General features: G+C 44.5%; 2 protein-coding genes across 2 annotated transcripts; both read left to right on the top strand.

The window, feature by feature from the left end:
• Window positions 1-2,668: 2,668 nt before the first annotated feature.
• Window positions 2,669-5,576, top strand: LOC149462702 (uncharacterized). The gene is made up of 2 exons (XM_089676526.1): window positions 2,669-2,873; window positions 4,099-5,576. The coding sequence occupies exons 1-2, from the start codon at window positions 2,669-2,671 to the stop codon at window positions 5,574-5,576; spliced, it is 1,683 nt and encodes a 560-aa protein (XP_089532652.1).
• Window positions 5,577-5,616: 40 nt separating this feature from the next.
• Window positions 5,617-7,478, top strand: LOC149462701 (uncharacterized). The gene is made up of 2 exons (XM_089676525.1): window positions 5,617-5,638; window positions 6,529-7,478. Exons 1-2 carry the CDS (start codon window positions 5,617-5,619, stop codon window positions 7,122-7,124), a joined length of 618 nt encoding a protein of 205 aa, XP_089532651.1. The 3' UTR covers window positions 7,125-7,478.
• The last annotated feature ends 18,344 nt before the right edge of the window (window positions 7,479-25,822 follow it).

The following is a 25,822-nucleotide window of genomic DNA, read 5'->3' as shown; positions in this document are numbered from 1 at the left end:
ATCTTAATTCCTGTTACATCTACACTCTTTCTGACCATCGCTAGTAAGGGTTCCAGAGATATTACAAATAACAGGCGAGAAAGTGGACATCCTTGTCTTGTACCATTATTCATTTAAAAAAACTGTGAGAGGGACCCGTTACAGCAGCTGATGGGCCACTATAAAGCCCTTTTATCCATTTTAACATTTTGGGCCCTAATCCCAGAACCTCTAATGTATCCATCATGAATCCCCAATCTACCTTATTAAAAGCTTTTTCAGCATCAATTGACAAAATTATTTTCTGCAGCTTCTCTCTCTTTGCTTTTTGTAAAAGAAGTAGTGATCTCAGGCCATCGTCCCTCCTTTCTCTATCTGGGATGAACCCCACCTGATCCAGATGTATCCATTTTGGCATCAGTTCTTTCATCCTAGTTGCTAATACTTTTGCATATAACTTAGTGTTAATATTTAATAAAGATATAGGTCTATAGCTGACGCATTGTGGGACATCTTTCCCTTCTTTGAGTATAATTGTTACATATGCTTTGAATAATTCTTCTCTCATTACCAAACCTTCTCCTAATGCAGTCATATATGAGCCTGTTCTAAGAACCAGTATATCTTTACATTTCTTATAATAGCCCACTGTATATCCATCAGGGCCTGGGCTCTTTCCTGCTGTCATACTCTTCAATGCCATAATCATTTCCTACTGAGAGATGACTCTATCTAGGGCCTCTAACTTTTCTTCTGGGATTCTTGGTAGGCCAGCCTCTTTTAAATATTTCTGCCTTTTTCCCTTCCTTTCCTTCTTTGTTTCTTTCTGGTCCCAAATCTTTACATCATACAACCTACTATAGTATTTTTGAAATGTATTAGCGATGTCAGTGGTGGAATATACCAATCCTCCTTTTTCATCTCTACTTTTTTCTATATAATTCTTTTATTTTCTTTCCTTTAGTCTTTTCATTAGATATTTCCCTGGTCGATTCCCCCACTGATACCATTCTTTTGAGACCCTATTAAAAATCCTCCTTATTTCCAATTCCATAAGATCTTTTAGTTCTTCTCTTTTTAAGGGTTGTCTTCTGATATATATTTGAATCCAATTTCTTTTTGTGTAACTGTTCTAGGTTATACAACTCCTCTGTCACCAACCTTATTTTTTTTCTCCCAGTCTTTCTTTTTTTCCGCCCCCGTCGAGATCAAAATTCCCCAGATATATGCCTTGTGTGCCTCCCATATTGTAGTAACAGATACCTCCTTGGTCTCATTCAGTATAAAAAATTGCTATATTTCTTTCCATAACCTTTTCTCTAGATCCGGGTCTTGTATAAGCATCTCATTTAATCTCCACATAGTTATTCTATTCTGCTTCCCAATTACCTGTATTTGATCATTATGTAGTCCAATCGTAAATATGATCTGTGTGCTGAAGAGAAAAAGGTATAATCCCTTTCTCTTGGATGTTTCATTCTCCACGTATCTATCAGTTGATATTGATGTAGTTTCTTTTTCAACAGCTTTAATTTTCTACCACTTTCTCTCTGTGCACTTAAAGAAATGCCCGTAGCGAATAGGGAAGAATGGAAATAGCGCAGGGCATACATGACTAGGCCCAGAGTGGTTGGGAACGGAAAGGGTTAAAAAATTTAGCTCCAAGGGGTGGGGAATGGGATTGGGAATAATTGGATTGGCAGACGTGGAGTGTAGGAGGTGTCTGTGGCACCGTAGGGTGGGGGTTGCTGCGGAAGGGGCGTCATTGCAGCTGGATGAGTGCAAGGACCAGAGCTTCATTTGAGCTGGGTCCTGCAATTCCCCCTCCTATCTGACCTGCGGCATGGAGGCCCTGGTGGCACAGCTTCGGGAGGCGGCGGAAGAGCGAGGTATGGGCTGGTTGCAGGGCCGGGTCTCTGATCTGTTGGGAGACCCGGTCTTGTCACCAGCAGCGGGGGGGCGGGGGCGCCCACGTGCTCGGAGGTCTAGGCCTCCGGAGCGCTTTAGTCCGGCCCCGCCCCCTGGAGCTCAGCGCCGCATTGGGAGCCCCCCTCGGGACCCTCCGGCCCCGCTGGCAGGGCGCTCACTGGCCTCTGCTAGCGGCGGTGCCGGGAGGAATCCCCGGCTATGGCGGAGCTCGGCGGGTGGGGTTTCGTCGGGTGGCCCCTCCCCCCCGCCCGCACGGAGAGGAGGACGACACGTGGTGTGCTCGGCGGGCGAGGTTTCGCCGGGTGGCCCCTCCACTCCGCCAGCACAGAGAAGAGGCCGTGGAGTGCGCTCGGCGGGCGGGGCTTCGCCGAGTGGGCCCTCCGTCCCGCCAGCGCGGAGAGGAGGCCGTGTCGTGAGTCCGGTGGGCGGGGTTTCGCCAGGTGGCCCCTCCCCCCCGCCCGCACGGAGAGGAGGACGTGCAGTGCGCTCGGCGGGCGGGGTTTCGTCTGCTAGTCCCTCCCCCCCGCCCGCACGGCGTGGCGGCAGGAGAGGGAGTGCTTTTACCGGCTCCTCCACTGACATTGTGCCTGTCAGGGAGGGAGCTCGGCGCGGGAGGCGGTCAGCTGCGGCTGCTGGGCTGTCCCCTGATGCGGCTGGTGGGCCCCCTGGACGGTCGGGAGCCGGGGCTCCCAGAAGCCGGAAGAAGACGTGCAGCGCTGGGCGGAGTGCTGCTGGACGGAGCCCAGGGCTGGCGACAGGCATGGCTGGTGCCCAGAGGCAGAGTCGGGAGCGGCACAACCCTGCGGGACCCGTGGCTCCTGGGACTGGGAGGCCATCCGGTCGTCGAGTGGTGGACGAGAGGTCGGAGGGCGAGCTGTCTGAACCCGATGCGGGGGTGACGGCTCGTCGCTCTTCATCGATGGAGCGGGAGTGCGCGGCTGCTGGGACATCTCCTAGGCAGCCTGGTGAGTTATCTGTTCCTGTGTCTGTCTCTTTTTCTTCTGCGTTGCGGGATCTGCTGGGGGGCGGTCAGGCCGCCCCGGTGGGTGCGGCCTCGGCGGCGGTCGTTGGCGGCGTTCCCCTGTCTGGTTTTGGTGGGGGTCTCGGGGAGGTACTTTCCGGTTTGCGGGACTTGGTGCGGCGGCTGGAGCGGGGCGGTGTTGGGACCCCTGGGCCTGTTTCTGCGTGGCTCCCGCCGGCCGGTGGGGACGGGCTCGCGGTTCCGGGACGGGACAGCGGGGTAGTGCGGGGCCTGGGGGTCTCTTCTCCGCTTGGTTCTGGGCCTGGGGTGGTTTCAGCGGAGTCTGGGATTATGGGTTCTGCGGTTCCTTCCGCGTTTTTGGGGGAGGGTTCGGGGGTGTCCGGACCTGTCGGCGTGGCGGACTCTGCGAAGGGGGAAGTGTATGTGTGTTTTGAGGGCCCCTTGGGTGCGCATTTGCAGTCGGCCGTGCGGGAACAAATTTGGAACGGGGAGTATGTGGACATATTCACGCTCTTGCCTTTGGAGCGTTTTCCGTTTGATGGGTCCCGGGTTGATGACGGTAGACGGGAGGATGCGGAGCGGCGGCGTTTTCGGCTTATTCCCCGTACTTTTGCGAATTGGTTGCAGGCTTTCGCGATCATGGCCAGTGTCATTGGGGAGAAAGCTCCGGAGCATTGCTCGGCGTTGTTCTGTTACCTGGACGCCATTAGTGAGGCTCACAGGGTTTACGGCGGGTCTGCGTGGCTTCGGTACGATGAGCAGTTTAGGCAGCGGAGGGCTGTTCGCCCATCTTTGCGTTGGGACCACAAGGACATTGGCCTTTGGATGCGGCTCATGGCGCCGCCGCGGGCTCCTGGTCCATTTTTTCAGGGCGGGGCCGGTGGTTCGTTTTCCCCGGGACAATCGGCCGCCAAGCGTAGGGGTTTCTGCTGGCAGTTCCAGGAGGGCACTTGTCGTTTTGGAGGGTCCTGTAGGTTTAGGCACGAGTGTTCCGGGTGCGGTGGATCCCATCCTTTCTCGCGCTGCTTCAGGCGGGGTAGAGGCCCTCCCGGAGAGCCTGCGGGTAAGAGGGACGACGCCGGTGCGGGTGGAAAGGATGGAGCCTTTCTTAAATAGATATCCTGATCGGGCTGCGGCGGTGCTGCTGACGGCTGGTTTTTTGGAGGGTTTTCGCATCCCCTGTACTTTGACTTTGGTCCCCCCCTTAGCTCGGAACTTACGGTCGGCCTTGCAGCATGCTGAGGTGGTTTCGGCTAAGTTGCGGAAGGAAGTGGGGTTGGGTCGTATGGGTGGTCCGTTTACTTGTGCGCCGTTTGCGGATCTGGTGGTTTCTCCCTTGGGGGTTGTGCCTAAGAAGGAGCCAAATGCGTTTCGGTTAATTCACCACCTGTCCTTCCCTAAGGGGGGGTCGGTGAATGACGCTATAGATCCGGAGTCGTGTTCGGTGTCTTACACGTCCTTTGATGCGGCAGTGTTCTGGGTTCGTCGATATGGGCGCGGTGCACTCATGGCGAAGTCCGACATTGAGTCGGCGTTCCGGCTGTTGCCGGTTCATCCGGACAGTTTTCGTTTTTTGGGTTGCCGTTGGCAGGGCGCGTTTTACGTTGATAGGTGTTTGCCCATGGGGTGTTCTATCTCTTGTGCGCTGTTTGAGAAGTTCAGTTCGTTCGTGGAGTGGGTGGTTCGGGATGTTTCCGGGGTGAATTCGGTCATCCATTATTTGGATGATTTTCTTTGCGTGGGTCCGCCGGCTTCCGGGGTGTGCGCGGTTTTGCTTGCTACGTTGCAGCACGTTGCTGACCGTTTCGGGATTCCTTTGGCGGCTGACAAGACGGAGGGTCCGGCTTCGGTGATGACTTTCTTGGGCATTGTTTTGGATGCTGGCGCCATGGAGTGCCGGCTGCCGGAAGAGAAGCTGTTGGCCCTTCAGGGTGAAATTCGTGCGGTTCAGGGGAAGCGTAAAATTCAGCTGCGGCCCTTGCAGTCATTGTTGGGAAAACTTAATTTTGCTTGTCGGATCCTGCCGATGGGTCGGGTGTTCTGCCGCCGGTTGGCGGCGGCGACGGCGGGTATTGCCTCCCCTTTTCATTTCATTCGGCTGACTCGGGAGCATCGGGAGGACTTGCAGTTGTGGCACACCTTTTTGGATTCTTTCAACGGCCGGGCGCTTTGGATGTCGGGCCCGGTTAGTAATTTTGACTTGGAGCTGTTCACGGACGCGGCGGCTTCTGCGGGATACGGGGCCTATTTCCGGGGTCGGTGGAGTGCGGCCTCGTGGCCGGCTTCCTGGCGGGAGGCAGGTTTTCTCAGTAACCTTGCGCTGTTGGAATTGTTTCCAGTGGTTTTGGCGGTTGAGGTTTGGGGGGAGAATTTTCGGAATCAAAAGGTGCGTTTTCACTGCGACAATTTGGGGGTGGTTCAGGTCATCAATAGGGTCTCGGCTTCTTCCCGACCGGTGGTGGCCCTGCTTCGCCACTTGGTGTTGCGTTGCTTGCAGCTGAATGTTTTTCTTCATGCGGTACATCTCCCTGGGGTTGACAACACCTTAGCTGACGCTTTGTCTCGTTTTCAGTGGGACAAATTCCGGGAGTTGGCGCCGGCGGCGGAGCAACACGGGGTTCCTTGTCCCGACTGGCTGTGGGAGATTGCCTTGGAGTCGTTGCGGGGTGGATCCAGCGGTCGGTGAGTGAGGCGACTTGGTCTGCTTACTCTACGGTCTGGCGGGAATGGTTGGAGCTGTTGGGGCTGGTAGCTATTGATCCCTGGGGGCCGGAGGTGCGTGTGGCGGTGTTGTACTTCTTGGCGCGGAGTTTGGAGCGGGGGGTGTCGGCGTCCGCAGTGGATCGCCGTCTAGCGGCATTGGCGTTTTTCTTTAAGTTGCAAGGGTGTAGGGATTTTACTAAGGATTTTTGGGTTCGACAGGCTTTGCGGGGTTATCGGAGGGCTCATCGTTGTAGGGATTCTCGTCGTCCGGTGTCGTTCGAGTTGTTGGGGTCTTTGTTTGAGCATTTGCGGACTGTGTGTTCTTCGGATTTTGAGGTGGTTTTATTTCGGGCTGCCTTTGCGGTGGCGTTTTTTGGGGCTTTGCGCATTGGGGAGCTCGTTAGTCCGTCCAAGTCGGTTCTTGGGGGGTTGTTGGTGGAGGAGGTTGTGTGCTCCGAAGATTGGGTGGAGGTTCTGGTCCGTCGGTCTAAGACGGATCAATTGGGCAGGGGTGCGAAGGTGCGTTTTTTCGCTCTTCCGGGTTCACTGGTGTGCCCTGTTCAGGCGGTTCGGGAATTTTTGTCCCGTCGCCCTGGGGGGCGGGGGTCCTTTTTCAGGCATGTTGATGGCTCCCCTTTAACGCGTTTTCAGTTTGTGGCGGTTTTTCGCCGGTGTTTGACGGCTGCTGGTTTGGATGCGTCTTTGTATGCGTCGCACTCGTTTAGGATAGGGGCTGCTACGGAGGCGGCCAGGTGGGGGCTGTCGGAGGATGTGGTGAAGCGCATAGGTAGGTGGGATTCCCAGAGATTTCGCCTGTACGTTCGGCCGCATTTGTTGCGGGCTTAGTGGGCGGTCCTGTGGTTTGGGTTGTGGGAGGTTGTTGCGGTTCTGTCCCTGTGCTGTTTTTTCTGGCGGTATTGTTTCTTTTCTTTCAGGTGGAGCGGTGTGCCTGGTGTGGATCCTGGGTCACTCGTATGTTTTTTGGGGGGCCAGGCGGGCGGATGTTCGGCCTAATGGCAGGCAGCTGGGGTTGGATAGACGGGAGGTTTGTGTCCGCTGGTTAGGTGTGCCGGGCATGTTGTGGAGTCGTGTTGTGCCAGAGGTGCGGCGTTTTGCGCGGCTGGATAGGCCACCGGATGTGTTGGTGATTCACGCGGGTGGCAACGATTTGGGGGGTAGGTCCATGCGGGAGCTGGTTAGAGATGTCAAGCTGGATTTTCTTCTGTTGCGGCGTGAGTTTCCGGGGCTGGTGGTGGTGTGGTCTGACATGGTCGCCCGCACTTCTTGGCGCTTGGCGCGGTCGGTGGAGCGGCTCAACAAGGCCAGGATTAAGGTCAACCGGGAGGTGGGGCGCTTTTTTAGTCGTAATGGGGGATTGGTGGTTCGGCATGTGGAGTTGGAGGTGGATACTTGGCGGTACCTTCGCAGTGATGGAGTGCATTTGAATGCGGTGGGCACGGATTTGTGGTCCCTGGAGCTGCAGGACGGCATTCTACGGGCGGTTCGTTTGTGGCGTGGCACGCATGGGTAAGGGCTTACCCAGCGTGCTGTGGCGGTTGTTGGTCTTTGGAGGCGGTTCTCATCTTGGAAGGAAAACAATGGTGTGGGACCCCATCCGAGGTATGGGGGGCCCGGTGGATATTCCCAGTTAACCAAGGTTTAGCTGGAAGGTGGTGGTGCTGCACTGCGGATGGTATGGTTGTCTCCGAGCTGGTTGGTTGCGGCTGGAGGCCTAGTGTATAGGGTTGTCCGCAGGTGCATTTTGGATCGTTTGTGGGTGCCTTTGAAGACCAACAACAATTCTTTGGTTTCGTTAAGGAACGGTTGATGTATGTAAATTGTGAAGTTGTTAATAAAAGGCCATGTTGGCCATTTACTCCAAAAATGGTGTCATGTTTTTTGTAACGTTTATTTGGTTAAGGGGGGGGGGGGGGTTTGGGGTGGTAAGGATAGGCAATGGTGGAAGTAGGAGTGGACAAGCCTATCTATGGTGCAGTAGTCAAGAAATGCCCGTAGCGAATAGGGAAGAATGGAAATAGCGCAGGGCATACATGACTAGGCCCAGAGTGGTTGGGAACGGAAAGGGTTAAAAAATTTAGCTCCAAGGGGTGGGGAATGGGATTGGGAATAATTGGATTGGCAGACGTGGAGTGTAGGAGGTGTCTGTGGCACCGTAGGGTGGGGGTTGCTGCGGAAGGGGCGTCATTGCAGCTGGATGAGTGCAAGGACCAGAGCTTCCCTCCCGCCCTCCCTGTTAGGTTGGGTATCGGGTCTTGTCCGGGGGCAGGTGCGGTTGTTGGTCTTTGGAGGCGGTTCTCATCTTGGAAGGAAAACAATGGTGTGGGACCCCATCCGAGGTATGGGGGGCCCGGTGGATATTCCCAGTTAACCAAGGTTTAGCTGGAAGGTGGTGATGCTGCACTGCGGATGGTATGGTTGTCTCCGAGCTGGTTGGTTGCGGCTGGAGGCCTAGTGTATAGGGTTGTCCGCAGGTGCATTTTGGATCGTTTGTGGGTGCCTTTGAAGACCAACAACAATTCTTTGGTTTCGTTAAGGAACGGTTGATGTATGTAAATTGTGAAGTTGTTAATAAAAGGCCATGTTGGCCATTTACTCCAAAAATGGTGTCATGTTTTTTGTAACGTTTATTTGGTTAAGGGGGGGGGGGGGGGGGTTTGGGGTGGTAAGGATAGGCAATGGTGGAAGTAGGAGTGGACAAGCCTATCTATGGTGCAGTAGTCATGACGTATCCATCCATGGATCCAAACAAAAATAAAAGTCTCCTGCCACAATCAGACTACCCCTTTTAAAATCGTTAGGTTTTCTTAACATACTCTCCAGAAATACAACTGGCTTGTTATTTGAGCAATAGATGTTCACTAACTTGCAGTCAATTCCTTGTTATTTTCCTCTCAGAAAAAGAAACCGACCTTATGGGTCTAACAGTCTCTCATCCAGAGTGAATCTTACATGTTTTGAGAACCAAATTGCCACTCCTTTGGCTCTTTTTGCTGGTGAATCGGCATAATACCAGGTTGTATAATATCTTGAGTATAACATTTGCATCATGTGATTAAAAAAACCTTTTTTGGGACATAGACACTAGGGGGGTCACCCTCTTTCCCCCTCCCCACCCCTCTCCCTCCTCAACCCCCCCTCCCCTCCCCCTCCTCAGCCCACACTGGTCTACCTTCTCTTTTTTTTACCATCTGCCACTTTTCTTTTCCCGACCCTGACCACACTGTAGGCCTCACTGACCACCCCACAATGTCCATTTCCTGTAAGTCTAATTTTTTGCAGAAGTCACTTAATTCTTTTGGGAATCTCAGTCTTGCCGATTTCTCATCTTTCCACCTGATCAGACCGGCTAGAAAACCCCAGTTGTATTGAACTTTTTTCTCCCTCATCTGTTCCAACAAAGTTTTCAAGGATCTTCTTCTAGCTAATGTCTCAGATGCAATGTCAGCGAATATTTGCAGCTTTATTTCTCCATATTTTATTTCAGTGGTCTCTCTGAGTTTTTTCCATATTCTTTCTCTATCCTCATAGTAATGGAATGGAACAATCACATCTCTTTGCGAGTCTACTGTCTCTACTTGTGTCCTTGTCAGCTTATCCTATGTACTCTCTCCATTTTCAAATGTTCTGTTACGGGTCTACTCACCAATGGATTAAGCACTCTCCTTATTTTCTCCTGCAAGTTCTCCCCTTGGGACTCTTCTGGTAAACCACAAATCATTTAAATGAGTTAAATTAAAGTTAAATGAGAGCTTTCTCTGTTCTCTTTGCATCTCTTCAACGTGCATCTCTAGTTTAGTAATCAAATGCGCCTGTGTCTCCATTTTTCCTTTTACTTCTTCCACTCATGTCAGCATTCAGCACTGGCAGTGGGCCAGTACAGTGATCTATCATCAGTGACAGATCACACCCGCAACGCGACCACAAGCAAGGTACATTCCGCAAGAACTTCATATGACGTCCACCAGGAAGGAGGAAAAATCCCATATACAGCTATCATTTTTTAATAGGTCGGGCGGGAAGTAGTTAAATCCATGTTACGTTTCTCTCTTTGTTAAAGACAGATATCATTACCTAAGAATATAGCCTGTATCTAAACATTTCCAGCCATTGGTGCTTTCACTTCACTAAAAATCCTTACATTCCACACTTTGTAAAAGAATATCGAAATTTTGACAATTAAGGCAGTGATTCATATGTTGCTCAGAGAGAATAAATTGATCTTTCAGTGGTTGTTTGGAGAGTATGTGCCCCACCTCAAAGGGTTCTGCAGAGACCTGCTGTTTAGGACTTCTACCATGCTGCTCCTTGCCAGTGATTTTCCGAAGCGTGCTTTCATCATGGTGCATGAGGCATGCTCTGCACCAATGGTTTCAGTAAAGCATGTGCAAGTATAGCCATAGTGGTGTCTCCAGTGCATCATCCAGCAGAATACCACCAGAGTGGGCTAAAGCTTGGAAGCCTTTCTAGGATAATTTTTTTTTTTTTTTTGTTTGTTGCTTTTTTTTTTTTTACCACAATAACATGACTCAGTGAGGGTTAGTTACGAAAAGTGGAGAGTACAAAATCCAGTGCAGCTCTGTATAGAAGCCAATCAGCTTCCAGATTTTACTGCCAAAGCGTAAAGGAGAAGTGCAGCCAAAGCTCGTTTGGCTGCACTTCTCCTGTGGATCACATGAGTGCAGTTTGTTCTGTAACGTCATTTAGCTTTTCCAGACTAGGGACAGATCCCGATTTTAACCACTTGCCTACTGGGTACTTTTACCCCCTCCGTGCCAAGGCCAATTTTTAGTTTGCAGCACTGTCGCACTTTGACAATTGCACAGTCATGCAACACTGTACCCATATGAAATGTTATAATTTTTTCACACAAATATAACTTTCTTTTGGTGGTTTTTAATCATGAATAGGTGTTTTATTTTTTGCGCTATAAACAAAAAAATAGCAAAAAATATTTTCTATTATAAAATTTATTATAAAACAGGTAATTTTTCTCCTTCACTGATGTGCATTAATGAGGCTGCACTGATAGGCAGCACTGATGGGCCCTGATGAGGCGGCACTGATGTGAATTTATGAGGAGGCACTGATGATGCTGCACTGATATGCAGCAATGATGGTCACTGATGTGCGACACTGACTGGTGGCGCTGACTAGCGGCACTGACTGGTGGCCCTGACTGATGGCCCTGACTGGCTGCATTGCTGGGCACTGATGAGCGGCACTTCTGGGCACTGATGGGTGGCACTGCTGGGTGGCACTGCAGGGTACTGATCATCAGTGCCCTGATAATCAGTGCCGATCTGCTCTGTGACAGCTGCCGGTTGTCGGCAGTACTTTCCTCACACTGTGGCAGTGTGAGGAAAGTGCTGCCGATAACCGACAACTGTATTTACTCCGTGATCTGCTGTGCCATTGGACACAGCTGATCATGTGGTAAAAGGCCGCTGTGATTGGCCTTTTACCTCATCACGGGTTCTGCTGTGTCTGTAGTACACAGCAATCATGGAGATTGTCGGGTGCATGCCACTGGGGGCAAGGGCGCTGAGGGCACATTCTGGGAGGATGTCATACAATGCCCTCCCAGAACTGGGTAACCACACTGCAGCCATCATTTGGGTATAGCATGATTAGCAAGTGGTTAAAGTCTGTATCCACCTAGATGCCTGGACCAGCACCTGGCTTAGCCGCTCAGTGAGCCTCTGAGAGCCTAAGCCAGCTGCTCCTCTCGCTCCACAGCCCCGAGCTCCAGTGATCACTGGAGGGGGCAGAGCAGAGAGTGGTGGCTGACAGTCAGGGTGAACTGAGTCAGGGTGAACTGATCAGTGGTGCCTGATCACTCAGTTCTCACCCTTAGAGCCAGCAAACTGATGCTGCATCTACCTAGGTAAGTATGATTTAAAAAAACAAAACAAAAACAAAACATACTCTTTTAATTGAACAAGCTGAAGTTAGAAGCTGATTGGCTACCATGCACAGCTGCAGCAAATTTTGAGTGCTCCAGTTTCAGTAAATCAACCACACTAAGTGCAAATTTTATCTAGATCCTCTGGATACAATGTACAGTAATGAAACTGTAAAACCAGAAAATAAATCCTTGCCACTTGGCAAACTTAGGCTGCATTCACACCTAGCAATTTGAAACAAGTGTTTTTTTCACACTTTTTTGCACGTTTTTCACATGATATGGTTGGGGCAGCCTGTTGATTTCAATTGGCTGCCCTACATGCAAAAAACAGGGCAAAGTAGCTCATGAAGTGTTTATGTCCCTGTACTAGTTTGCACTTTTTTTTTTATCATACATTTTATCATGTTTGTTGCTCATTTTTGCACATGGCAAAATGTGTTTTTGCTTGCCATATTTGGGATGCCATTAACAGAGCCTTACTGACCCACAGTGTCCCTGGATAACAGGTGGGGAAAGAAACAACTGTTGCCAAGTATGCAATCCAAATGACTCACCCAAGCTCTACAGCTAGATTAGTGAAATGGGAGTGGGAGACCGGTGCTCAGGCTGGGACGCTCAATGAAGTATATGTAAAGATATTGCCGGCAACACAATCACTTCTTCATAGACAGTCTTTATTAATACAACATGGACATGATATAATCCATAAAACTGATGCATTTCGGCCAAAGCCTTCCTCAAAGGTTTTGAGGAAGTCTTTGGCTGAAACGTGTCAGTTTTATGAATCCTATCATGTCTGTCATCTACTGTGTCTGTGTAATACTGTCTATATTGTACTAATAAAGACTGTCTACGAAGAAGTGATTGTGTTACCAGCAATATCTTTACATATGTGTCCAAGTATGTCCTAAATAAAATATGCATTAAGCAGCTTTTGATGATTAATTGCTCTTCACAAGGAATTTCAGTCCTTAATGTCTGGATTAGGCAATTAATCCTTGCACTAACTGCTCTAAAACCTCACTGTCTCTACCATCTCTCACAAAATAGGGGGATAAAGGAGACAGAGATAAGGGATGCCAGGCAATGCACAAGATACTTCTGTCCATCACTTGGAAAGCATACTGGTAAATTAATATGAAAAACCTATAATTTTCCAATCCAGACACAGGAAACAACTGAAAACAGCACACACAAGCTTGTGGGTAGTAACATCTTGGATCATAGTGTAAGAAACTTACAACTCTGTTCTTCAGTCCCCAGTAGATGGGTGTACAGACTTCAACGGACCACACACACTGCTCTCACCAGCAGTTCCAGATTAGCTAAACCAGGTAGACCTCATTCACATTGAGTGATTTGAAATGTGTTTTTTATGTGGTTTTTTACATGACTTGCATTGAAATCAATAGGCTGCTGTATGTGTGAAAAGCGTGGGAAAGTAACTCATGATGCCCTGACCTTGCCTGTAATGTGGCACATCTTTAAAGGTGTATTTAAATTGCCAACAAAATGTGAATGGGGCCAGTTGTGTCACTGGTTCTTAAAGTGTTACTAAACCCATAACCATGCATTCACTATATCTGGTCTCCCACAGTACACAACATGGAAATGCAACTATTTTAGTAAATATAAATTGCTAAATACCTTTTCTCATCAGCAGTATATAGCAGTCTTGTGACTTCTATCAGTGTCCAGCTAAGCACTGGTTAAAGCTTGTAGGAGAAGTTTTCATTTTGCTCTGACTGTCCTATGAGGCTGCATAATCCCTGACCCTCTGTCTGGGTAGTGCTGATGGTCCTGTGCTGATCACATGCACTCTCCCAAAGAAAAAAACAACACTCTCTAGCCGTACACACTAAACTGCAAATGTGCAGAGTGACTCCTAGGGCTCTGTACTATCAGAAGATGGATTGGGGACAGTAGAAGAAAGGAAAGAGAAGACAGGATCAAACAGACTTTTTTTTTAGCAACGTGGAGGGTTCAACCCTTTAGGTTCCACAGTGAGTATAACAAGCATGCTTTACGGCATATACAGACTAATTTTACTATTGTGGGTTTAGTAACACTTTAAGGACTCAGTTAGCATCCTTAACAACCATTGACAGCCGGAAGCTGTCATGTATAATAACATTGTGATACTTCTATTATACTTGATGTTTATTTGAACACCCGAACAATCAAGGTATGGTCCAAATCGTAAGCGCATCCCTAAGCAACAAATAAAATATCACTAATTTTCCAAACATCCATGTTTTACGTACTTATTTAAAAAATCTGATTGTGCTTACCTTTATGAACAGAGCATGCTCCCCACCTTATTCAAGGAAAAGGAGTTTTACTTTAAGGTGTAACAACAACTTTTGCAAAAAGGTCATATCTGTGGTTCAGCTCCAACTTATTTCTGTTAAATTATTTGCAAGTCAATTTTAATCATATCCAGCACTTTTTCCTTGCTAACATCTTATTTGAATAGACAGTTTGAGAGATTTTTTATTCATGTGCCTTGATGAGGCTAAATAAGAAATTCTGAAACACACAGAAGCTTTTAAAGCTCAAAGAAAAAAAGAAATGTTCAAATGACTACCTTCAAAATATATAAAATGCAAATTAATATTAATGACCACATACAAACAAGATGTGATTGTGAAGATCAATTCTTATTTAAATTTCTCCTGTAATATCTATAATGATAACCGTTTTTGTCAAGAAGCTTTATGAATACCATTCTTTCCCCTTTCAAAGAATATATATTCAAGAGAATTATGTTATATGGAATGGAAGCTTTCTTTTTGGAATCCATTAACATGAAAGAATAGTATTATTGCCAGTATAACATATGACATAGATGTTATCTATTTTGTAACCTTAGAGAAGCTGTTTATTAAAGTTTTTTTAGTTGTATAGTTTACAGATATATGATTAACCTTACTACCCAACCACAGTGTAGTTTTAGTAGCTTTATATAGCTTTAGTAGCTTAGATAGCTTTAGTTAGTGTATTTATAACTGACAGAAGTTCATATCTGGTTGTTATGGGTTACATCCCTTAACTGCAGGTCCTCACTATAGACTTGCAACCTTCCTTGTTTCTGTGACTCCCTTTCCTTTTTATTTGGAGCAAAATTGAGGGAGTACATATTGTATATACCATTGATGTAATGCTGCTGTAGACCAGAGAGGATGAAGTAAAAAAAAACTAAAAATGTACTCCAAGATTGTTAAATAGCTACATTGAAAGTAGGTAAAATAAAAACAAATTAACATTTTATGAGGTTTTAATTTTTTTTTTTTTGGTGAGAATGCAGACTATAGCCAGAGGGCAGGCTGGGGAAACAAGGGTATTGTAAAGTTGACCAATTTAATGCAGTTGACCTTCCTGCTGACCCTGTAAAACATGGTGGTCATCTGTTATCTATGAAGCAGTTATGAAATAAGCCACTTCCATCTTATCCAGCTACTATTAGGAATTAGTACATTCAACTAACACTGGGTCATGCCACGAAAGAGCAGGACATGACTCTAGCGCAAAAAAAAAAAAATTGCATATTTTGTGAGAATTTGAACATTTTGGGTCATTCTAAAAGAAAATAAAAAATCAGCAAAAAAAATTGTAAAAACAAAAATTGGTCATACCAAGAGAAACAGCAGGTAACTACTCAAAGCCAAATGCCGGAAAAACGCTGCCTCATGCCTTTGTTGTTGTTCCAATACAACAATAATAACAAATTAAAAGGGAATATCAAAGTAGGAGCATAACTATAAATAATAAGTCCCTATAACAAAAGTTTTTTAAACCCTTCTTACCCCGGTAATAACCCTTTACATCGTGGTCAGTGGCTGACTTCTATTTCCACTTAATGATAGCCACCCAATGGTGAACAATTTAGGAGGGAGGTATATGGTATGTTCAAAGCTTGACAGTTACGTGGTAAGGTTTTAAGAGATTTAGTTGTGAGCAGTGCCAGGCACCGGCCTATGGGCCCCAGGCCATCCACTTCAAGTCCGGACACTTTTACCCCTTCCAGTCCGGGCCAATTTTCAGCTTTTAGTGCTATCAGACTTTGAATGACAATTCTGCAGTCATGCAACACTGTACCCATATGAATTTTATAGCATTTTTTTGAGACAGATAAAACTTTATTTTGGTGGTATCTGTTCACCACTGGGAGTTTTATTTTTTTGCTATATAAATGAAAAACTCCAAAAATGTTGAAAAAAAAGTGTTTTTCTTATAAAATTTTGCAAATAAATATTCTTTCTTCATAAATCTTGGCCTAAATGTATTCATCTATCATTTTAGTAAAAAAAATAATAACCTAAATTAGTTTATAACCAAAAATTATAATTTTTAATTTTTTTTTTACATTTTTATTTTATTTTTTAGATTATTATTTATGTGGGGTTTTTTAACATACTGTCACTCTAGCAGTACAGTGTCACCATAGTGACATTGTACTGCTTGTGGGGGGTGATGAAGATTTTTTTCTTTTTTTACACTGATTGCTTTTATACCATAAAGGCTGTAAGAGCAATCATTTCTCCTTCTCTCTGGCTGCATTCCTGCAGCCATTGAGAAATACTGTGTGAGCAGTGATTGGTCACAGCTTGTCACATGGTACAAGGCTGTTGTGAATAGCCTTGTACCATGTGACCTCTGTGATCATTCACAGATTTCACAAGTGGTAAGAAATGATGTCAGGAAGTGACATCTTATTTACTACTATTCATGTGATCACTGATTGACCAATCAGTGATCACATAAATCAGGACCTCACACAGAGGTCCCATACGCCATCTGTGTTCTGCTGTGACCGATCGAGGTGCCGCGTACTCCCAGGGAGCGTGCACAGGCAGTGGATGTGTTTAGAAACTTCCAACTGCATCGGCAGCACTCCCGTTTATCAACCACCTATCAGTTCCAGTCAGTGCCGCCTATCAGTGTTCATCAGTGCTGCCTATCAGTGCCCATCAGTGCTGCCTATCAGTTCCAATCAGTGCCGCCTATCAGTGCCCATCAGTGCCAACTATCAGTGCCATATATGAGTGCTGCCTTTCAGTGCCTATCAGTGATGTCTGCCAATGCCCACCAGTGATGCCTGTCATGGCCCATCAGTGCTGCATATCATTGCCTCCTCATCAGTGCCATCTATCAATGCCCATCAGTGGAGCCTATCAGTGCCCATCACTGCAGCCTCATAAGCGCACATAAGTGAAGGAAAAAAATTACTTATTTACAAAATTTTATAACTGAAACTTATAAAAATAACTTTTTTTCTAAATTTTCAGTATTCTTTAGTTTAGCAACAAATAAAAAACCCAGTGGTGATTAAATACCACCAAAAAAAGTTCTATCTGTCTGAAAAAAAAAGATAAAAATTTTGTTTGGGTACAGTGTTGCATGACCGCACAATTGTCATTCAAAAGTGCGACATAGCTGAAAGCTGAAAATTGGCCTGGGCAAGCTGGGGGTAAAAGTGCCCAGCAGGCAAGTGGTAAATATATAACTTTTGGCTGTCATCAGCCATAAAAGAGCAGAACTAAAATTTAATATTAGGGAAATATAGAATTCAAATACAATTGATCACATGCAGTTTAATATAGTAGTATGATATTATCAGGAAAGAAATGCAGAATTGTGTTTGAATGTTGAACTTCTTCTATCAGTTCAGTCACTTACATGTTTTTTACATTTACATTTTAGGTGATGCTCGTTTTAGTCTCAGGTGATATTGAGTGCTACCTCTGCTCAAAAGAAAATTATAAGAGAAGAGGATGTGACAGATCTGCTCACAATGGGTAATTATTTCTACAAAGGATAAGGTGAAAGAAGGTCATTTTATCAGACAGACAAGAAAAACTGTCTTATTTTATGAAAGTACTCAGTTCAAAAACAAGAAATTCAAACAAAATTGTTTAATTTAAATAGTTATTACACTGAGAGCAAAACTTATCCGAAGCTTTAAGCAAAGACATGATTTGGGGATTAGTTGATTGCTTCTCAGTCTGTTTTAAATTGGGCACACCAGACTTTTATTATCAAACTCCAAGTTTACACATATTAACCACATCATACATAAATAATACAACTGACCTGAGAAATACTTCTATTACGCAGTATACTTTTATAACAACACTAGCAAGAGGGGGTCTTCGATAATCAGTACTCTAAGAATTATATACAGAATACGCCCAAAGTAAACTACTTCCCAAGACTCCATATTGTCACTCAAATGTTAGCAAAAGACTTATGTATGTTAACTTCACTGCAATTTTAATGTTTGCTGCATTCCATCCTGTGCCACAGGGCCCATACAGTGAGGAACAGAAGTATTTGAACACCCTGCGATTTTGCAAGTTCTCCCACTTAGAAATCATGGAGGGGTCTGAAATTCACATTTTAGGTGCATTCCCACTCTGAGAGACAGAATTAAAAAAAAAATTCAGGAAATCACATTGTATGATTTTTAAAGAATTTATTTGTCTTGCACTGCTGAACATAAGTACTTGAACACCTAAGAAACAGCAAGAATTCTGGCTCTCGAAGAGTAGCACCTGTCTGAGCTCTTTAAAGACACCTGTCCACCCCATAGTCAGTCAGACACAAACTACTACCATGGGCAAGACCAAAGAGCTGCCAAAGACACCAGAGACAAAACTGTGGACCTCCACAAGGCTGGAAAGGGCTACGGGGCAATTGCCAAGCAGCTTGGTGAAAATAGATCAACTGTTGGAGCAATTGTTAGAAAATGGAAGAGGCTAAAGACGACTGTCAGTCTCCCTCAGACTGAGGCTCCATGCAAGATCTCACCTCGTGGGGTATCACTGATAATAAGAAAGGGGAGGAATCAGCTCAGAACTACAAGGGAGGAGCTGGTCAATGACATGAAGAGAGCTGGGACCACAGTTTCAAAGGTCACTGTCGGTAGAACACTACGCCGTCATGGTTTCAAATCGTGCATTGCACGGAAGGTTCCCCTGCTCAAGTCATCACATGTCCAGGCCCGTCTGAAGTTTGCCAATGACCATCTGGATGATTCAGAGGAGGCATGGGAGAAAGTCATGTGGTCAGATGAGGCCAAAGTAGAACTTTTTGGTCTAAACTTCACTCGTCGTGTATGGAGGAAAAAGAAGGATGAATTGCATCTCAAGAACACCATCCCTACTGTGAAGCATTGGGGTGGTAACATCATGCTTTGGGGGTGCTTTTCTGCGAAGGGGACAGGGCGACCGTACTGTATTAAGGAGAGGATGAATGGGGCCATTTATTGTGAGATTTTGAGCAACAACCTCCTTCCCTCAGTCAGAGCATTGAAGATGGGTTGTGGCTGGGTCTTCCAACATGACAACGACCCAAAGCACACAGCCAGGATAACCAAGGAGTGGCTCCGTAAGAAGCATATCAAGGTTCTGAAGTGGCCTAGCCAGTCTCCAGACCTAAATCCAATAGAACATCTTTGGATGGAGCTGAAACTCCGTGTTGCTCAGCAACAGCCCTGAAACCTGACAAATCTAGAGGAGATCTGTGTGGAGGAGTGGGCCAAAATCCCTGTTGCAGTGTGTGCAAATCTGATCAAGAACTACAGGAAACGTTTGACCTCTGTAATTGCAAAAAAAGGCTTCTGTACCAAATATTAACACTGATTTTCTCAGGTGTTCAAATACTTATGTTCAGCAGTGCAAGACAAATAAATTCTTTAAAAATCATACAATGTGATTACCTGAATTTCTTTTTTAAATTCTGTCTCTCAGAGTGGGAATGCACCTACAATGTGAGTTTCAGACCCCTCCATGATTTCAAATACCTCTGTTCCTCACTGTATATGTGTGCCAGCGCTCAGGTAAAAACCATTGTTTTTTGATCAGCCTTACATCTGAACCTATAGCTATGTATATTGTTACCCAAACTCCTAATCAATGCAACAAATTTCCATTTTTCTTTTACTTTGATTCTCATTATCAAAATAACAAGCCATTTTTCATGTACTTTTAGTGACAAACTCCAGCCATACTTAATGATGCCCATGAACCATGAGCACAAAGTCAGCTAGTCATACTTAATATTGACTGTCTAGTTTCTCATTGCTTTGACACCTAAATATCTCCCAATTCACATAACACCAACACATCAGAAGCTTTTCATCTTGGCAGAGAGAAACCTCATTGCTTGGCAAGCTTAAAAATCTTTTGGAACATTGTAAAAACCCTACAACCTGAATAAAGAAAGCTACAGCAACAAACGTTCTATTCATTTTGTATACCAAAATACCCAATTTGAACTTTCAGCGTTGAAAAAAATATAGTAGTATACTACTAACTTGTCATAGCCAGAAAAAAACAAACCCAGCAAATCCTAGCACATTTCCCATGTTCTTGAGTAGGCTGAATATGTATGATGTATCAGCAAACGTACTAGCTTCCTAGCTTCACTATGGTCCCCTGACTTTCCTGTATGCCTTTTCAGGGCACAAAGTACCACATTGATCCTTTTCTAGTCCAAAATTTGGTAATAAAAATGGAAATTAATCTGCAATCCAAATATTTACACTTAAATTTGTAAACTAGTTTTTTCAAATACAAGTACAAAAAGAGGTTGCAGATAACGTTTTTTACCTCTTTCAAATTGTTGCAGTTAAATCTTACTCTCCATGTCACGTACAATAGGAAAGAGTTTTAGAAACACCAAATGCATGCCACCATTCTGTAAGCCATGAATCAGCTTATCACTATCCTTGGAAGTGGGTTCTAAAATCTAAGCCATCCCCAAAATCAGTGGAGGGCTCTATATCAAACGCCATTCCCAGTTCGAGATTACGTCACTTCCGGTCACGTGGGGACGTTTGTCCGGACGCAGCGGCCATATTTGTTTCCCTCCCTGTATGAGAATACACCCATGATGTGAGGTGGAAAGCGCTGTATACAAGGATTACATCTTTTGTTTGTGTCCTATATGACGTTTTGAGAGGAGGTGGAGTGGAAGTCCTGAGGTCCCTTGCTGAGCTGCCTGGAGTAAAGGATTGCCTTTGAGGAGAGTTTTTTGCCTTGTGGCCCTGTGTGGGTCGAGGAGGGGAGGTGAGCAGGCATTTCTGCCATTGGAGGATTCCTTTTTGAGCACTAGAAGTGAAGATCACAGAGTGTTTTCACATTTTGCATGGACTTTTTGAGTTTATTCTGGACACTGAGTTCATTTATTTTATCACTGAATTAAGTAGCTATCTATTTTATTTTTATTCTGTTATAGGGTTTATCACAGGATATATGTATTACATATTTTGTTGCAGAATCACTATTTATTTTGATTTATAGGTTTGTCACAATTTATCACGGTTTGTCACATCTTTTTATTATGAATTAGTATTATTATGAAAATTGATTTTATCACTGATATTTGAGTATTTATCATGAATTTTATATTCGTTATTTTCCATCACAGATTTATTAAGAGGCATTAATAATTGGTATATATGAGAGGTATTTATGTATTCTAGTTTTTCACCAATAGACTTAGTTTATATGGTTTTCATCACCTTATGGTATCGATTATTTTTAAGTTCAGTTGGTATTTATGGTATGCATAGAGGGAATTTTTTTCAGATAATTTGGGAGCGCTTCACTATTTAATGCATGGTAATAGCCATATACAACCATTTTATTTATTTTTAAATTTTATTACAGGTACTTATATAGCACCATCAATTTACACCGCGCTTTATGTGTATATACACCCACCCGCCACTTTATTAGGTACACCTGTTCATTTGCTTGGTAAAACTAGCTCTTCAGAGAAGCCTATCCTGCCCTCAGCTAATACTGGAATCTTCTACTTTTCCAACCACAGTTACTAGCTTTTGTACCGCTAGCCCCTCCCTCCTAGATTGTACGCTCCAAGGAGCAGGGCCCTCAAATTCCTCTTGTATTAAACTGTATTGTTGCTGTATTGTCTCCCGTTATATTGTAAAGTGCGGAGCAAACTGTTGGTGCTATATAAATCCTGTATAATAATAATAATAATAATAACACAAATTGCTAATCAGCCAATCACATGGCAGCAACTCAATGCATTTAGGCATGTAGACGTTGTAAAGACAACTTGCTGAAGTTCAAATCGAGCATCAGAATGCGTAAGAAAGGGAATTTAAGTGACTTTGAACGTGACATGGTTGTTGGTGCAAGACAGGTTGGTCTGAGTATTTCAAAAACTGCTGATCTACTGGGATTTTCATGCAAAACCATATCTAGGGTTTACAGAAAATGCTCTGAAAAAGATTAAATATCCAGTGAGTGACAATTGTGTGGATGAAAATGCCTTGTTGACGTCAAAGGTCAAATAAGAACAGGCAGACTGGTTGCTGCGACATTCAAATGGGTCAAATTTTGGCATGAACAACATGCATGGATCAATCTTGCCTTGTATCAAGGGTTCAGGCTGGTGGTGGTGTAATGGTGTGGGGGATATTTTCTTAGCACTAGCAAGGTGTACCTAATAAAGTGTCTGGTGGTTGTATATTCACATCAGTCCCTTCCCTCAAGGAGCTTACAATCTAAGGTCCTTAACTCACATGCATGCACACACATACTAGGAACAATTTACCATCTAACCATCTAATGAAAGTGAGTTATGGGTAGGTATAATTCGGCCTGCAAAATTTTGTTTGTTCAATAGTATTGGCAACTGCCTCAGATTAATTTTTTTTTACCCTTCTTACAGCCTATGGAAAACAACACTCTATCACCAAGCTCCAAAAACTTTGTGTTATCTAGGGCCAAGAGGATCTTAATGCCACCAGCTGAACTCTGCTAAAAAGAACTATGTGAATTCTAGAATGTGGTGAAACAATGTGCAAGAACATATCTAGGTAATTCACTTCACACCTGCAGTTCCCATCACTGAACTGCCAGCAAGGCACTTTTTTCAATTAGCTGACATATCTGAGGATTCTGAACAGGCACCTCCAAAGGGAAAGACTTCCCTTAAATTCTCATAAATGTCATTTACTTTAGTCATAAGCTAATGTGCACCTTAGATTCAAACAAACAGTCAAAATGATAATTAAAATCATGACCAAGGAATCCATCCTTATGGCTTCTGCATGCACACCCCGACACTCTGTATGCTGAGCTGTAGGTTATTTAAAACTGACCTATGAACTCTGTACAGTTTTGGCCCCTGCAGACTGCATTACATACTTTGATCACTGCACTCTACTGGGCTGTATGTCACATAATGCTGACCTTTGCATTCTGTTCACTGGGCTGTATGTTACATACTCCAGACCCCTGCATTCTGTATGCTAGGCAATGTGTTACATACTCCAGACCCCTGCATTCTGTATACTAGGCAACGTGTTACATACCTCTGATCCCTTAACTCCGTGTGTTATCTACTACTGACTCCCAGCAGAGTGCATTAACTAATCTGAATCCCTGTAGATTTACCTACTCATGATGCATGCATTCTGTTTTTTTTCTGCATGATACTCTGTGATCTGTGGGAAACTTAACATGCAGCCACATTTTATTATTCTCCAGTAAACCACACTGTATGAACAAATCTTGAGGTTTTATTGAAAAGAATAGAGTGGGGGAAACTGGTAGGAAAAGCAAAAAGAAAAAATACATTAAAAATACATATAGTGTAATACAGCAATAAAACAGTGTTGTAGCTGCTGGCAGCTATGGTGGTAGTAGTAGTAGTACAGTAGACTGCAAGGGGCTGATACTAAATGAAATGCAGGTGCAATACTGCTTGCTTATAAAAATTTAATTTATTCATATAAATAATGATGACGAAGCTACATTAATTTTGCCTTCTAAAACTGTCTGGAGTTCAGTTTTATGACACTCCCATGGTGCTATGTAATCACACCCACCATTCACCATGGTGCACTATATGCGCCATGTCATTACTCTCCACAATGTCCTCATTTTAAGCAAATTATGCACATGCACAAATGATGTCTATAGTGTATCTTGCTACAGTAACACTAATACAGACACATCTATTAATCTTCAGAGTGTGTTATATTGGTGCCAAATTGAAACTCAGGCACTACCTGAGGGCCTGGGGTCAGTAGGGGGCCTCATGAGATGCCCCTGGTACCTTTTTCATAGGCTTTTTTGAGTTTGGGCAAGGACACAGGGGCCCCATGATCCCCTATTGCCCGGAGCCCCATGAGTTGTCAGTCCGCCCCTGATTGGTGCATGTCTTTTAGCTGAAATAAAAAATAATACACCAATATTTCCGAAAGCCAACAAATTGCATTTTAATCCCTCTTTGTGTTTGTTTAAATATGCTGCTTCTAATCAGTAATCAATACAAGCTATTAATCTCTAATTGTTCTATGCATACTGCATACAGTGCTGTAACATAAGTAAGAAAGACTCAAGAACAAATACCTTTGTTAATTAGCATGTTACCAGTGAACTCTGTCTAAGCAAATGGCATTGACATGATCTTTTCTTGTTCTAACAGTTGAAGTTCCTGAATTAGATTTACAGTACTGTATATTGATGTAAGTTCATTGTACAGTTGTGGCCAAAATTATTCAACCCCCACTGAAATTGAGTGTTTTGGCCAGTTTGACATTGCTTTTGATCATTCAGTCATCTTGCTTACATTTACATTAAAGAGGCACTTGTAGGTCAGACAAATATAACATAACAGTTATAATGAAATAACCACAAATGTCTTTTCTGTGCTCACAGCATTATCAGTTTTATTCAACCCCCAAGTGACATTCAATCTTAGTACTTAGTACAGCATCCTTTTACAGTTATAACAGCTTTTAAACGTGAAGCATAGCTTGACACAAGTGTCTTGCAGCGATCTACGGGTATCTTCGCCCATTCTTCATGGGCAAAGGCCTCCAGTTCAGTCACATTCTTAGGCTTGCGCACTGCAACTGCTTTCTTTAAGTCCCACCAGAGGTTCTCAATCGGATTTAAGTCTGGTGACTGCGATGGCCACTCCAAAATGTTCCAGCCTTTCCTCTGCAACCATGCTCTAGTGGACTTGGAGGTATGCTTGGGATCATTGTCCTGTTGAAAGGTCCAACGTCTCCCAAGCCTCAGGTGTGTGACGGACTGCATCACGTTTCCATCCAATATCTCCTGGTACTGAAGAGAATTCATGGTACCTTGCACACGCTGAAGCTTCCCTGTACCTGCAGAAGCAAAACAGCCCCAAAGCATGATTGACCCTCCACCATGCTTCACAGTAGGCAAGGTGTTCTTTTCATCATAGGCCTTGTTCTTCCTCCTCCAAACATAGCGTTGATCCATGGGCCCAAACAGTTCTAATTTTGTTTCATCAGTCCACAGAACACTATCCCACAACTTTTGTGGTTTGTCCACATGGCTTTTGGCATACTGCAGTCGACTCTTCTTATTCTTTGGAGACAGCAAGGGGGTACGCCTGGGAGTTCTGGCACGGAGGCCTTCATTACGCAGTGTGCGTCTTATTGTCTGGGCTGAAACTTCTGTACCCACATCTGACAAATCTTTTCTCAGTTCCTCAGCAGTCACACGGGGACTTCTCTCCACTCTACGCTTCAGGTAGCGCACAGCAGTCGAAGTCAGCATCTTCTTTCTGCCACGACCAGGTAGCGTTTCAACAGTGCCCTTTGCCTTGAATTTGCGAATGATGCTTCCTAAGGTGTCTCTTGGTATGTTTAACATCTTTGCAATCTTCTTATAGCCATTGCCCTTCCTGTGAAGAGAAATCACCTCTTCTCTTGTCTTCCTGGACCATTCTCTTGCCTTCACCATGTTTGTAACCACACCAGTAAATGTCTAGAAGGAGCTGAGTATCACAGTCATTTTAAAGCTGCCTAATTGGTGCTTATTATGCTTGATTGCTGCTCGGTGACATCCACAGGTGTTTTCAATACCTGATGGAAAGCACCTGTATGAACCTCTGTTCTTCAGAGTGGTAGTCTTTAAGGGGTTGAATAATTGTGGCAATGAAGAAACCACATAAGAACCATTTACTACTGTATTACATAAACAATTGATGTCATTTTAGTTGCATTTGGGTAGTTACAACGTCCTTGTAGGATTTGATTCTGAATACAATTCCAAATGTACACTATAGTCCCTAAACCCCTTTACAGCATTGGGGGTTGAATAATTTTGGACACAACTGTATATGTGAATTGTGAGATTATTTCAGCTTGTTCTACCTATAGTAACTTAGTTGTGAGAATTAGCATGCTTGCTTATTATCTTTAAAAAAATAATGCATGGATTAGTATAGTACTTATTGCTTTAACCTTTCCTTATTGTTAATTGTGTGCACACAGCCCT

Source organism: Staurois parvus, unplaced genomic scaffold (genome assembly GCF_062004578.1).
Source record: "Staurois parvus isolate SC_StPar_1 unplaced genomic scaffold, SC_StPar_1.0 ptg000170l, whole genome shotgun sequence".
Lineage (NCBI taxonomy): Eukaryota > Metazoa > Chordata > Amphibia > Anura > Ranidae > Staurois > Staurois parvus.
Note: the sequence above shows the minus strand (reverse complement) of the source record. Positions and strands in the feature narration are given on the sequence as shown.

What these genes read in the sequence shown, in the direction of transcription:
- LOC149462701 (XM_089676525.1), top strand. Translation starts at nt 5,617, where the DNA reads ATGGTTGGAGCTGTTGGGGCTG. An exon ending in GGTTGGAGCTGTTGGGGCTG is followed by an intron (nt 5,639 to 6,528) that starts GTAGCTATTGAT and finishes CTTTTCTTTCAG; the next exon opens with GTGGAGCGGTGTGCCTGGTG.
- LOC149462702 (XM_089676526.1), top strand. Translation starts at nt 2,669, where the DNA reads ATGGCTGGTGCCCAGAGGCAGAGTCGGGAGCGGCACAACCCTGCGGGA. An exon ending in GACATCTCCTAGGCAGCCTG is followed by an intron (nt 2,874 to 4,098) that starts GTGAGTTATCTG and finishes TCCCCCCCTTAG; the next exon opens with CTCGGAACTTACGGTCGGCC.